At 44.0% G+C, this 15,557-nt stretch overlaps 1 protein-coding gene across 1 annotated transcript in view; it reads left to right on the top strand.

The window, feature by feature from the left end:
* Nucleotides 1-15,557, top strand: part of VWA3B (von Willebrand factor A domain containing 3B) — a 151,194-nt gene that overhangs the window by 108,100 nt on the left and 27,537 nt on the right. Inside the window, 3 exon segments of the mRNA XM_014536417.1 lie at nt 4,997-5,115; nt 9,568-9,618; nt 13,216-13,420. Coding sequence (XP_014391903.1) covers nt 4,997-5,115; nt 9,568-9,618; nt 13,216-13,420 — 375 coding nt within the window.

Raw genomic sequence — 15,557 nt, 5'->3', positions numbered from 1 at the left:
ATATAAGAATAACCAATGGACACAAGACACTAGGGGGTAGGGGCCGGGGGAATGTCAAGGGGGGGGAAAAAGGAGACATATGTAATACTCTTTGTAATACTTCAAGAAATAAAAATTATTTTAAAAAAGGAAAAAAAAGAAAAAGTAAGATGTCATCTATACTGTAATCTACAGTGAAGTAAATAGCATATTTTCAGGGGTTTTTGAATGGTCTTATTGGCTTTGCCAGTTAATTTTGTGGCCCTGCCTTCATTCTGCTCTTTGGAGGCTGGAGGCATTGCAGTTCAAAAGCACACACCTAGGCTTCAGCACTCGACAGTTTGTGCAACCGAAGTTTTATTTGTACGCAGAGTTACCCACCCAGGATATGCACAGCTCTTGGATTTTCATTGCACATATCCAGTCAGACCTTTCTTGGCCAAGCTGGCAGCAAGGTGTGGATACTTATTGGAAGAGCTGATTTTATTGGGAAAAAAAATAGTTGGTGAATTCAGTCAGGGTTGAACAATAAATACTTAAATATCAGTTTCATGCTATTTTCTCATTTCAAAAGGGGGATTGTGGGATTGCTTATAAACACAGGATGTTGTCAGGTAAAATTCTGTCTGCAGTACTTTAGCAACTAATAGCTGTGTGCACAGTTCTGCATTCTGCTTTTTGTTGTTGTTGTTAATCCTCACCCAAGGATATTTTTCCACTGATTTTTAGGCAGAGTGAAAGGAGGGAGGGAGGTTAAGGAAGAAAGAGAGAGAGAGAGAGAGAGAGAGAGAGAGAGGCACATCGATTGATTACCTCCCCTACTCACCCCAACCAAGGCCAGGGATCGAACCTGCAACCCAGGTACATCCCAGGTACATGCCCTTGACTGGCAATTGTACCCACAACCCTTCAGTGTGTGGGCCAATGGTATAACCACTGAGCAACACCAGCCAGGGCTGTATTCTGCTTTCTTTATTTAGCATATGTTATGAATGTATTTCCTTGTAATGACCATTTTTGGGTGATTTTAATGGTTGCACTAATATTCAATAATATGAGTTACTACAATTTATTTAACTATTACCCGAATTATTGGGCAGTTTACTTGGAATTTTAAGAATGCCTCTTTTCCTATATCTCTGCTATCATGTAGAACACTAACATTTAAGGACTTTGCCAGTTGCTATATGAAATGGTATTTCATTTTATTTTTCTATTCTTTTATTGTTCAAGAATAGTTTTCTTATGTAAGCTAAATACCTTTCTTAGCCCTAACCGGTTTGGCTCAGTGGATAGAGCGTCGGCCTGTGGACTCAAGGGTCCCGGGTTCGATTCCGGTCAAGGGCATGTACCTTGGTTGCGGGCACATCCCCAGTAGGGGGTGGGCAAGAGGCAGCTGATCGATGTTTCTCTCTCATCGATGTTTCTAACTCTCTATCCCTCTCCCTTCCTCTCTGTAAAAAATCAATAAAATATATATAAAAAATAAATAAATAAATAAATAAATACCTTTCTTAAAACCTTGCTCACCTATACTTAGCAAACACCTCTTTAAAAATAGCAAAGTTACACTCATCTCTTACCTCAGTTACCAAGGCTTCAAATTTGGTGGGATCCAAACTTAATTATGTTTTACAATATAGATGAACTTTAAAATTTTTGAGCCTTGGCCATTCTTTTAATTGATACATAATTTTAGTCTTTCATATGTTCAACAAATGGTTAGTACTAGAAACTAGCATGTTTACAAGGAATAAAGAACGACAGAGTTTACTGGAGAGGCAGGCCCTATAACAGGAGCTGCATGTATGAATATATTGATACAGGGCTTGGGTGAGGAAATAGGCAGAGTGCCTAGCGCTTGGCAGAGAGTAAAGAATAAACTATTATCATTATTGATAAAGCTATTCTCAAGTACCGTGGCTCCTTTAGGCTATCTCTGGCCCAACAGTGGGAAAAGTTCTAACAGAATCAGCCCAGATCGGCTATCCATGAGTTCTAGAAATTTCTTCTGCCTTTATGGTCAATGTCTGTCTCCCTCCTTCACTTCCTCCCTCTAGTTAAAATCTCCTCAGACGAGGTGTGATTATTAATATCCATGCGGTGAGGTTTATAGATTAACCTCAGAGAATTGAGTAGGCTATACCTTGAGGCTCCCTTTTGTTATCAGATATTGTCTAGAAGGGTCTCTCATCAGTTGGTTATATTTATTTGCATTAGAAGAGGTGAGAAGTGCACCATTTCAAAGGAGGTGTGGGCAGGGTTTATTCCCTCCCAAGCAGAGCTGCCAGGCTCTTCACTGACCGCCTCCCCTCCCCATGGCTTCCTGGCAGCAGCTGGCGGCCACCAGCTGACCTCCCAGCCCCTGTGACCTCATAGTCACAGTAAATTTGACATCATAAAGAGAATATCCCATGGGACCTTCACGTGACCACCATGTTGTGAAAACTAAGACCACAGATTGAAGGTGTGGAGTATGACTTTGTCTTTCCTTCAGTCTGCATGTGCACAAGCCAGATCCGCACAACCCTGAGCTGTTTCCACACTGAAGCACACTATGGCCATGCCCGGCATGCGGTCCAAGTCCACAAAAGAGGGAAGTAGAACCTGACCTGCTGGCTTTCTTTAGTGTGTGAAGGGAGGGGCCACGCTGATCATGGTGAATGGGATGGTGTTGCTACGCATTTTGTGGTGATTTGTGACTAAGCCATATCAGTTGGCAAACTTGGAGGGCTAGTCAGAGACTTGTAATGGTTTTTTATCCCCAGAGGTGATAGAAATGTAAAGGTCTTTTGTTGGGATTGTCTCCCGCCTCCAACCCCTCCCCCGCTCGCCCCCCTGGGAAATTTATGTGATATGTAGTTCTATTTTGAAAGATTTTTTTTCTCTAAGTTTCATTTAGTTCCCAAAGGCCAGTCGACCCACTGTTCTGGCTCCTGCCTTTGACAGAGACTGTTAGAAGCCACACGCTGAATTCATGTGTCTGACAAGTAGTGAGGCTTGACTATGTGGCCTCTTAACTTTATGATTTTCTCATCAGTTTTCTGAATTTTTGCCTATTTTCTTGTTGGTTTTGGTCTTGATGTTTTAACAAGATTAATATATTTACTTTTCAATTTCAATACTGTTTTTTCCAAGAGAGATTTCTTTTATTATTTAAAATATTGTTGTTTTTCCCATTCATTTGTTCTTATGGTACTCTGTATGTTTTTGTACTTTTATATGACTTTTACATTTTTGAACAATCTAATAATTCATTTAAATCATAATTAATATAAAGTCATTGTTAGATGGCTCATAAGTTAGTTTCTTTAGTGAATTGACATTCTGATGACTTGCTCAGCTATCAGTTGTGGGGTGTGGTGTGTGTGTGTGTGTGTGTGCGCATTTTGGAGTTAGTATGCTGGCTCATTTTAACAAGCGTTTTTAATCTGTTTTTTACTCTTTCTCCTCCTGTTTTGCACTTGCCTCAGTCCATCCCTTGAGCCTCCTCATTGGCGTTCAGCCCTCTAGCTCCATGGTGACACTGGAATATAGAACCAGAGGGGGGGGGTTAGAGATTCAGTGCCCTCTCTCCTAGCCTGGCCTTCTTTCCGGGGGTGGGGGACCCTGAGACCAGGGCTGGCTTCAGGCACTGAGCCCGCTGAGGCCCTGTCCTTCACGGAGCACTCACCCTCCACCCGCTGGCTGTGCGGAGCCCACTGCCCCACCTCTAGGGGGAGCCAGCAAGCCCGCAGCTTCAGCCCTGCTCATCTGCTCACAGCTCTGTCCAAGTTCATCTCTAGAAAAATGTCCACCCTGCCTTCTCCTTTCTATGTATTTTATTTTAAATGATAACAACAGCAATATTATTTTTGTGTAATTTTGGAGGCAAGGGGGGACATAAAAGCATGATCTATATTGTCTTGATTGATTGAAAGTAAAAATTGCTCTTTACAAACAATTCCCCACATTTCCAAGACACCTATATGCTCCTTGTGGTTGGAAGCAGATACAATTTTGAAACAATATTGCTTAATATTCTCCTGTTGGTTAGTTTCTTTTTGTTGTTGTTGTTTAAATATTAAGATATGGAATATGCCTTTTTGTGAACATTTGTTTATCGATCAATAAATATTTGTTGCGGGCACACTATGTGCCAGGCACTGTGCGGGGTGATAGGAATACAGTCGTGACTAAAACCCAGTCCCTGCTCTGGGGGATCTTACACTCCGGGAAGAGCTGAGTGTGTCATGTACAGGTACGGAGGTGCAGGCAGAGGCATCCAGCCCGGAAGGCAGCAGCAGGTGCAGACAGACAGCCCAGAGCGGAGCCTGGGGCTCTGGGCTCTCGCAGAACGCAGTTCCATCTGACATGTATAAGAACCTCTTATAGCCCTGGCTGGTTTGGCTCAGTGGATAGAGCTTCAGCCTGTGGACTGAAGGGTCTCAGGTTCGATTCCGGTCAGGGCACATGCCCGGGTTGAGGGCTCGATCCCCAGTGTGGGGTGTGCAGGAGGCAGCCAATCAATGATTCTCTCTCATCATTGATGTTTCTCTCTCTCCCTCTCCCTTCCTCTCTGAAATCAATAAAAAAAAGAACCTCTTATAAACTGATAAGGAAAGTGGTCAAAAGATGTTAACTATCATCAGATATTCTCAAAAGGAAATTAAATTAAATATATGAAAAAGTTGTATAACCCGAATAGTAATTTACCAGTAGCAACAATGAGATCCTGTTTCTTACGGTGCATTGATGGACAGAGTTCATGAAGCCAACACTGGTTCTGACGACAGTTCCCCAAACAGTTTTGTCTTCTTTTTATGTGGTGGTGATTTTATAAAGATATAGTTTTGGGAAGAAAAGAGGTTAGCAACGATATCTCTTGATTTTTTTCTTAACGACTTTCTATATGTTATAATTTGCTACAATTATATTGACCTTAAAGTCAGGAAAACATGCTGTGTAGCAGGTGGCGCCACCTTTGAAAGAACATGTCAGCCTCTCCAATGACGCTTTCCTGTGCATTGCTGTGTAGGTGTTCCCTCTGGCACACGTGTGCAATGACACAAACAAGATGACATTAATTAACCCCCAAGGAGTCAAGCTCAACGTCTACAAGCAAAAGGTGGAGCAGGCAATTAAGTCCTACGAAAAGTGAGTGTTCCTCAGCTCCCAAGCAGGGCCCTGGGATTTGTTTGTTTTGGCTTGTTTTCTCCTCTTTTAGCTTAGATTTCTCATCTGGAGCAACTGTTTAAAACTCACCTGCAAGAAATAGCCAATTCAGCAGGAGCCGCAGCAAACACAGACACCCCCCTGTGCGGCACTGCGTTAAATACCTCACCCCAACATGCCAACAGTTTCAAACCCTCTTCCCTTTCCCAAGGGAGGGGGGACATAAAAGCATGAGCTATATTGTCTTGATTGATTGAAAGTAAAAATTACTTTTTACAAACAATTCCCCACATTTCCAAGACGCCTATACGCCCCTTGTGGTTTGAAGCAGATACAATTTTGAAACGACAGTATTCTCCTGTTAGACTTTCTTTTTCTTTTTTGTTTAAGTATTAAGATATGCAATATGCCTTTTTGCGAACATATATTTATGCCTCTTCTGCCCAGTGGGCCTCTCCCTCCTCCTCAGTGAGGCCTTGCCCATCCCCCCTCGCCCGGCGCTCCCGGTGGCAGGGCCGGGGCAACCTGCCTTCCCCTGGGCCTCTTCCTCCTAACGGATGTCACTCTATATACTTGACTATTGAAATTTAATTTGATCTAATTCAAGTTAAGTCATTAAAATTCTTCAAATTCAGCTATTCAAAATGTAATATGATATTATTCCTATTATCATTTAATTTCCTTGAATCATTCCAATACCTGCCTTCTCCAAGTGCCTGCTCTGGGGGAGCCTGGGACGGCCTCGGGTGGGGAGGGAGGTAGGCAATTCCGGGGTTCACTCGCGGCTCGGACATGGACGTGGCGAGTCCTGACAGCGGGCTCCCCTCTCATCCCCCGAATCTGCTGACCCTGAAGAACCATAAGTAGATGAGTTTCATTGTTATGCAGCCCTGATTCCTCTGAGAACCAAAGTGCAGTCAGTGACTCGCCCGTTCCTCCCTTCCCGTGAGTGAGTCTGGAAAGCCTTCTAGTACCTTTAGCGAAGCAGTATATACACTGTTATTATTAGTAATGACATTAATTTTAATGACTAATTTTAATGTTGACTACATTTGTATTATTTAGTGTTATTAACTTGATGTTTATATTAAATGAATTGTTTAACATTATTGTTTAATAATATTAATTTTTTCCAACTTTTAAATGTATTTTTTATTGGTGATAGTATTACAGATCTCTCCCATTTTTCCCCTTCCCCCTCTCCTGCCAGCCCGTACCCAGTCCCCAGGCCTTCACTACCCTATGCCCGTGTCCATGGTCTGTGCGTAAAAGTATATAAGTCCTTTGGTTTATCTCTTCTCGTCCCCCCCTCCCCACATCGAGGTAGGTCAGTCTGTTCCATGCCTCCATGCTTCGGGTCTTATTTTGTTGGTCAATTCATTGTGTTCATTAGATTCCACAAATAAGTGGATCATGTGATACTTGTCTTTCTCCGTTTGGTTTATTTCACTTAACATAATAGTCTCCAGGTCCATCCATGCTGTCCCCAAGGGTAAGAGATCCCTCTTTTTTACTGCTGCACAGTATTCCATAGTGTAAATGTCCCACAGCTTTTTTATCCTTTACTATTATACAGAATATGACATTACTGTTACAGAGGATAAACTTCCTGATCGTTTGCGTTCAATAGTATTTAAGAATTTTGTTGGTATGAGTGTCAATACCCTTTTCTACCTTGCTCCACCTTCCTAAAGACATGCCTAATATGCAAAGTAATGAGACAGTTACTCCCACCCCATCCGCAATATAATATTTCTAAGGTGTTTCCCACCGCAACTAAGCCAGACGTCACCTGTACGGTTGGGGATAAGCAGGCACATGGGAGGCTCACAGCCCTTCGGCCAACATGGCGGCATAAACTAGCTGTTCTGGTCACACTGAGTGCCTGTGTGCGGGAGCACTTCTGTTGCAGTATTTTAAGAATGGAAGCAGCAAAAAAAAAAAAAAAAAAAGAATGGAAGCAGCAATGTTGGCTTTGTGTGTCTGAGTACTGGCTCTGCATGGAGATTGCCAGGACCAGCTGGATTCTGGGGTGATTACTCTGCCGCTTTTTTTTTTTGAGTCTAAGGTCAAGGTTGCAGCCCTCAGATCATGGGAGACCATGTTAGTAACCTCTACTTACTGATCGGCTGCCGCCTAGACTTCTGAAGTGTCGTTAGGACAGGTTACTTTGCAAATGAGCCACTCTTGTTATAAGTGGTTTGTGGGGCAGAGAGATGGAAAGCGAGTGAAAGTCACTCCCCAGGCGGATTTCACTCTTCCCATCCAACGGAAGAGGAAAACTGCACAGGAGCATCCCTGAGTCCAGCGCAGAGATGCCCTGTGTCCAGTGCCCTCGGGCATCCCATAGGGACCACCCGCATCCCATAGGGACCACCCGCATCCCACATGTGAAGGGACTTCCCAGGGTCTCCATCCCCTCCCGTCCGTGGAGCGGGGATCCACACTCTCAGTTGTCCTCAGCTCACACCCACCCACTTTTTGGCCGTGTGCTTTACACTATTTAGTGAAGATGGACAATAGGGGAATAACAGAGGTGATGAAAATGTGCTCTTGGAAACAGTTTTTTTCTAAAGGATGGAATTAAAATTAGACGTGCTAAGTAATTGGACATACATCCACTAAACCAATGGTTTCTCAGCCTGCCAAGCGTGGCTCACCCCTCTCCAGAGCCTGGAGGCCATGAGCCCGGGGTTATTCCTGGTCGCAGGCAGGTGTGGGCAAAAGTAAGTGCACGGGACCATGTGACAACCTTCTGAGTGAACGAAGCTACTGTAATAATCACCGCCTGCATGTCCTTTTCCATTTCCAACAACTGTAACCTACTTTTGCCCACCCCTGGACATACATCCCAGTTCTCTCAGTGCCAAGTGGGTTCTGCGATCCTTGTTTCATCGATAAGAAAATAGAGTTTCAAAGAGTCACATCACACAGGCTCACACAGCAGCCAGTGGAGACCTGAGATTTGAACCCGAACCCGTGTAGCTCTGAGCCCTGGTCCACACGCCCAGCCTCCCTAGTACATTGCCTCCGCTGTCAAGGTTTAGATTTAGGAGGATTTTTAAATAAGTTTTTTTTCTAGAAAAGTGTGCATGCACACACACACACACACAAACCCAAAATGCATCCTATGAATCATTTTTTTATTGTCTAAAGTTTTACATATTTCTTCTTTTTCTCCGATTGACACCCCCCCCCCCCGCCACAGCCATTCCCACCCCCGAGGGCAAGCCCCCACCGCCCCAGTGTCTGTGTCCATTGGTCATGCTAACATGCATGCATACAAGTCCTTTGGTTGACCCATGAATCATTTTGAAGTCTCAGAAGCCCTGATCATTGTTGCATAAACCACATGGTTAAAGAAACCCAATTTTCAAATAGACCCCAAAGAACCAACAACTTCAGGTGAGACAGGACCACCGAGCTGGCTTACTTCCTACTCCCTGATTCTATCGCTTCCCGAGCACCTACGCGTGTCAGACACGCGCGCCCCTGCTGAGTCCTCGCAGTAACACGGGGAGGGCACTGTCAGTGTCCCCATTCCACAGAACAGCCTCTCCCCAAGTCCAGGACGAGAAGCTGCCTGACTCTGGCCTGTGCACCCCCTTTCTGTGCCAGGAGAGCAGGGCAGGATAAAACCCCCAAGTTTGTTCTCAGAGCCCTGGTGACTGATGCTGGGCCAGGGGTTAGAAGAATGGCTTGTGGAGAGTGACCGTGTTCTCCCCCCTCATTGACTGAAGCAGTTTTTTCACGGATAGCCGCTCACACCTGGGCCAGTGCTCTGCCCTGCACTGCAGGAGCCTGGTGGGTAGCGACGTAGGGTCAGCACAGGCCTGGCAGGAGCCCTGCAAGAAGCATCGCTGGTTAGTGATGAGAAGGAGCTCCGCCCACCTACAGAAACCATCAGGCTCCAACTCCCCCTTTCTTCTTGGGTTGACAAGCACCTCTGCAGACTGCTCAGTGATGAGGTTTAGTCTCAGCATCGCCAACTAGCGGTGGGGGCGAGCAAGGCCCTCATCAGTCCGCCTCCCGGAGGCTTCCTTTGGAAAGTGAGGTCTCCACAGTGTGACGCACTCCTGTGCTGGGTGACCCTGGCAACCTCCTTTGCTCGGAGAATCCAGGCAGAAGAAAGTCTAAAGAAGCAAATTAACGCCATACTTATGTTTACTTTGGAAGAACAGCAGTGTGTCTTCATGCGAGATCACGAGGCCCAGCTTGTTGCTGCCTCTCCCTGGCCTGGTCTTCCCTGACAGAGCTGGGAGCTGCCCCGCCTTTGCTACAGGGCTTCCGAGTGGCCTGGGGGAGGAGTGTGGGCCAGTGGGGATGGAAGCTGGCCTGCGCTCGCCCTGCACTGCCCTTCAGAACCTGGGCTCAGCCTTTTGCTATGAAACGAGGTGTTGGTACTAATTGTTTTCAATTTTTTTTTTTAAACAGGCGCTTGAATAAAATTGTCTGGCGAGCATTATCTCAAGAGGAAAAAGAAAAGTAAGCCAGTTCCTCACTTTAAAAAAAAATTTTTTGTGTCATTTACATAACCTACAACTAAATTTTTTAAAGTGAACAATTCAATAGTATTTAAATTATTCAAAATGTTGTACCAACCACTGCCTCCCTCTAGTTTCAAAACTGTTCTATCACCTCAGAAAAATTCCTTGTACCCATTAAGTAATCCTTCCCCTCCCCCTCTCTCCCTCTACCTCTAAACTTGCCTATTCTGGATATATCATATGGAAGAAATCATACATTGTGTGACTTTCTGTGTCTGGCTTCCTTTACTTCGTTAATGTAAAAACTTAACATTTTCAAGGTTCATCCAAGTTGTAGCATAGACAGTACTGTATTCCTGCTCATTGCGGAGTAGTGATCCATTGTGTGTATCTACCAGCTTGCTTACCCGCTGATGGGTGTACATTCATGCAGAAGCCTCGGTGTGGACATGGGTTTTCATTTCTCTCGAGTGCATAACGAAGAGTGGTTTGCTGGGTCACAGGCAATTCTATGTTTAACTTTTGAGGAATCACCAAATTGTTTGCCACAGCAACTGCACCATTTTACATCCCCACCAGCAAGATGTGTGGGTTCTTGTTCTTCCACAATCCTTGCGTACTTTCCTTCTTTTCTTCTGAAGCCATCCTAATGGGTGTGAAGTGATATCTCACTATAGTTTCCAATTCCACTTCCTTAAGGTCCAGTAATGTTGAGCATCTTTCATATGGCCATATGCGTCTCTTCAGTGAAATATCTATTCAAGTCCTTCAGCCATTTTTAAACTGAGTTGTTTGTCCTCTTGTTGTTGAGTTGGAAGAGTTCTGGATGTTCAGCCTTTATCAGGTCAATATTTTAACATTCCTGATAATTTCCCTTTTCTCCCCAGAAGTTTTTAATGTTTATGATATTGATTTATCTACTTTTTCTTATACTTGTGGTGTCAAACCTAAGAATTCAATCCATTGCCAAATAAAAGGTCATGAACATTTACCCCTGTAATCTCTTCTAATACTTCTCTGGCTTTAGCTCTTACACTGAGGTCACTGATCAATTCTGAGTGAATTTTTATATATGGAGTGAGATTGTCTCTATCTGAAATAGAGATAGTTTTACTTCTTTCCAATTTGTAGGCCTTATGTTTTCCTTCTTGTCTAGTTATCTGGATTCCACTCCCTGCACATGGTTGAATGAATGCCAGTGGTGAAGGGGGCATCTTGTCTTGTTCCTGATCACAGGGGAATGCTTTCAATCTCTCACCACTGGGTGGGGTGTTGAGAGTTTTTCATAAATGCCCTTTATCATATAAGGAAGTTCCCTTCTACTCCTAGTTTGCTCATTGTGTTGTATCGCAAATCAGCGAGCTGGACAAGACGCCTAATGAGCCAATTAGTTAGGAGTCATCTTTATTGCACGCAGGTTCAGAGCAGATTACCTCTGTCAAATTCTGAACCCCACATACAGGAAGTCTCCCATATTTATACTTTTCGAGCCTCTTTGTTTGCAGATATTACAAAGGGCTCTGTGTGAATTATTGTTACAGACAGTTGTAACCTTGAATGCACTTGGCATAAGAATATGGGAATTATCTATTACATTGGATGGCTAGCTTGCAAGGTCAGACAGTTAAGTTTATCTTCTATTATTTGAACTAAAAACAAAGTCATTTTATAGAATAACAGACTGAGTTTACAGGACTAGGGACTATCTAACAATAGTAGGGAGTTTCAAACAGCAGTTTCATACAGGATGGAGGTTACTATGCTTCAATTGTTTTTATCATAAGGGGTATTTGTTGGATTTTGTGAAATGCTTTTCCTACATCTATTGAGATGATTGTGTGGGTTTTTCCCTTGTTCTGCTGATGGCTGTGGTGCATTAAATCAATTGATTTCCTCAGGTGAACCACCTCACGTGCCTGGGTTGAATCCCACTTGGGTCCTGGTGTGCAGTGCTTGATGCTCGGTTTGGTTTGGTGGCTGCCATTGTGTTGAGGCTATTTACCACTCTATTCCTAAAGGCAATGGTCCTGTAGCTTTCTTTTCTCTAGTTCTTTGTCTGGTGTTGGCACTGAGATAATACTGCCATTTTTAAGTGGTTCCTTTGATGGGGCCATCTTTCTCCATTTCTTTGTATGCCTTAGCACCTTTAGCTGAGTTTAGAGCATTTGAAAGGAACAGACGCCTCTCCCAGTCATTATACACTGTTTTCTTATGGGGAAGACCTCGTGCAATCATCCAGGCTGGAGATCCCAGGAACCTCTCAACTCTTTCCTGGGGGTGTGTCTTCTCCAGGCTTGTGTGCGTCCTTTCCCAGAGGGTTGCTTTTCAGGAGCCTTGGTGTCTGGGGTTGGTGCTGCAGGATCTCTGGAGCTGTGGCAGCCATGGACTTGACTTTGTTCTCAGCTGCCCCTAACCCGGCATCCAAGTGAACAGCCCATCCCATCAGCACTGTGAGTCAGATAGACAGAAACCAGTCCCTCTGACAGACCCCAACAAGCCAGAATGTTGGGCGCATATTCCCCTTTCTCTTTCCCTCCCAAGGAAGAAGTTTTTCTCTCAATTGTGTTGCCTTGTGCCTGGGGAGAGGTTGGGCCAGGCAACATGCAATAAACTTTCCTACGCACTTCAGTGGCTGCTCTTCTTGGGTTTGTGGCGTGCTGAAGCTCTGCGTGGTTTCTGGAATTCTCTCAAAGGCAATTTGGTTCGTATACTGTTGATAAGTCGGTATCTCTGTGGGGAAACGAAGGCCTAGGGTTTCTTATTCCACCATCTTGCTGACGTCACTCCAAGTTAGATTTTTAACAGGAATTTTTGCTGTCATCGGGAGACAAGTTTGTTTGTGGATTGAGTCCTGTGGTTGTGCTGGGTTTGCACTCTTCCTCCAACACCCTGCGTCTAAGGAGGTGACGCTCAGCAGTCAGTGATGACAGTGATGCAGTGAGCTCTCTCCCCACCCACCCCCTCTCTCTCCTTCCACCGAGTGTGGTTCCCTGGTAGTGGGACTGGAAGTGGACTCCGGGACCTGGGCCATCCCACCACCTGAACAGCTCCTAGAAAGTCCAGCTGCTGTTCCCTGTGCACCCAAACCATGAACCGGGACAGTTCAAGGAGGAGAGCAAAATCGCTAAAATGGGCAAGGAGAAGAGTTACTGCACTGAGGCCGACAGTGGGTTTGTTTAGTTTTTTCCTCCTTTGTTCTCCAGATTCACTGCTAAGAGACCGTTGTGTGAACTTTCTTTGAAGCACATTTTTGGTTCCACCAAATGTTAGGCCTAGGGAGGAAGAAATGGGTTCTAAATATGCCCAAAAGAAATGGTTGGGGAAAAGTCACGTGTATCAAACTTCTTTAAAATCAGATAATCAAATTAGATCATGAGGAAGAGTGCCTACCAGAGTTTACAGAAGGTTACGTTTAACTTGTGCAAGCTACCGAGAGGGTGTGGCTGTGATTCTGTTAACTGATACCCAACACCGGCTTTGACGGATGTTTCTCAGGAGAGGGTTTACTAAAAACCATCTTGCCGTATTTTTCCTATTATGGTCACTTCCTTTACTTCCTTTGTTCTTTTGTTTCTTCTTCCCTTTTCTTCCTTAGGCTGGATGCAAACAAACCAATGCGATACTTGGAAAACAAGGCAGCTTTAAATGAGGCGTTGGAACGGCTGAATTGGCCCATTTCACTGAAAGAGCTGTCGATGCTGGAGAATGAAATCCTAGCTGGGAAGATGTACATCCAGCAGGCCATGGAGCTGCAGGAGGCCGCCATGAAGGAGGACACTGTGAGCAAGGCACCTGCAGAGGTGGGTACCGTGGAGGTGTCTGTGTTGCCTCCCTCCCTCCCGGCAGTCACTGCCACCCCTGTGCTGGCCTGCCTTCTCTCTCCCACCCACCACACTGACGGCTGAAAGCCTTAGCGCCAACCCGGTGAGGGTCCAAGGACTTCTTTCAACAGGAATTAAATGCTATTTGATTTTACTGTGGCCTTATTTTTAAAACAATACCTCTTTTAGCTGCAAAATAAAACTAAGCAGAAGTATAATGTCATGATTAAAAGCCTGGATTTGCAATAAGTCAGAGCAAGGTCCAAATTCAGATCTGCCACTGATCCCAGTATGATCTTGGCCAATTACTCTGTCACTCTAAATTTTAGTTTTTGTTTGTTTATTTGTTTAATATTTTGTTTTTATTGTTGACACTGTTACAGATGCCCCTGTGCCCACCTCTATCCAGACCCTGCCCTCCCCTCCCTCTGACCCTCACCGCATTGCTGTCTGTGCCCATGAGCTATGCATATATGTTCTTTGGTTATTCTCTTCACCTTTTTTCGTCCCATCCATCCCACCATCCTCTGACGTCTGTCAGTCTGTTCCATGTATCCATGCCTCTGGTTCTATTTTGTTCATCAGTTTATTTTGTTCATTAGATTCCACAAAAAAGTGAGATCATGTGGTATTTGTCTTTCTCTGACTGGCTTGTTTCGCTTAATATAATAATCTCCAGGTCCATCCAGGCTGTTGCAAAAATAAGAGTTCCTTCTTTTTTATTGACACATAGTATTTCCATTGTGTAAATGTGCCACAGCTTTTTAATCCACTCATCTACCAATGCAACATGGGCTGTTTCCAGATCTTGGCTATTGTAAACAACGCTGCTATAAACATAGGGGTGCATATATTCTTTTTGACTGGTGTTTCAGGATTCTTAAGATATATTCCCATTAGTGGGATTTCAGGGTCAGGTGGTAGTTCCATTTTTAATTTTTTGAGGAAACTCCACACTGTTTCCCACAGTGGCTACACCAGTCTGCATTCCCACCAGCAGTGCACAAGGGTTTTCTTTTCTCCACATCCTCACCAGCACTTTTTTGTGGATTATTTTTCTTTGTTTTTATTTTTTAATAAAAAAATATTTACTGTTGAAAGTGTTACATATACCCCCTTTCCGCCCATTGAACCCTTCTAACCCATCCCCATCCCAAGCCTTCACCACCCCATTGTCTGTGTCCATGGATTATGCATATATGCATACAAGTTTTGGTTTATCTCTTCCCACACACCCAACCTCCCCGCCTTCCCTCTGAGATTCCACAGTATGTTCTATGCTTCTATGTCTCTGTATCTATTTTGTTCATCAGTTTATTTTGTTCATTAGATTCCACATATGAGTGAGATTGTGTGATTCTTGTCTTCCTCTGACTGGCTTATTTTACTTAGCATGATACTCTCCAGGTCCCTCCATGCTGTCTCAAAGGGTAAGAGATCCTTCTTTTTTACTGCTGCATAGTATCCCATGGCATAAATGTACTACAACTTCTTTATCCACTCATCTACTGATGGGCACTTGGGCTGTTTCCATATCTTAGCTATTCTAAATTGCCCTGCTATGAATACAGGGGTGCATACATTCCTTCTGATTGGTGTTTCGGATTTCTTGGGATATATTTCTAGAAGTGGGATCATTGGGTCAAATAGCAGTTCCATATTTATTTTTTTGAACCTCCATACTGTTTTTCATAATGGCTGCACTAGTCTGCATTCCCACCAGCAGTGTACTAGGGTTCCCTTTTCTTCACATCCTCACCAGCACTCATCATTTGTTGATTTGTTGATTCTAGCCATTCTGACAGGTGTGAGGTGATACCTCATGGTTATTTTAATCTGTATCTCTTTGATAATCAGAGACTGACATTTTCTTGACTCTTGGCCATCTGTATGTCCACTTCGGAGAATTGTCTATTTAGGCCCTTTGCCCATTTTTAAATTGTCTTCCTTGTTGTTGTATAAGATCCTTATATATTTTGGATGTTAACCCTTTATCAGATGTATCTTTGCCAAATATGTTCTCCCATACAGTGGGCTCCCTTTTCATTTTGTTGATGGTTTCTTTTGCTGAGCAGAAGCTTTTTATTTTGATGTAGTCCCATTTGTTTATTTTCTC

The sequence above is a fragment of the Myotis brandtii genome, unplaced genomic scaffold (genome assembly GCF_000412655.1).
Source record: "Myotis brandtii unplaced genomic scaffold, ASM41265v1 scaffold1612, whole genome shotgun sequence".
NCBI lineage: Eukaryota > Metazoa > Chordata > Mammalia > Chiroptera > Vespertilionidae > Myotis > Myotis brandtii.
The sequence above is the reverse complement of the archived record's forward strand: the minus strand, read 5'-3'. Positions and strand labels throughout refer to the sequence as shown.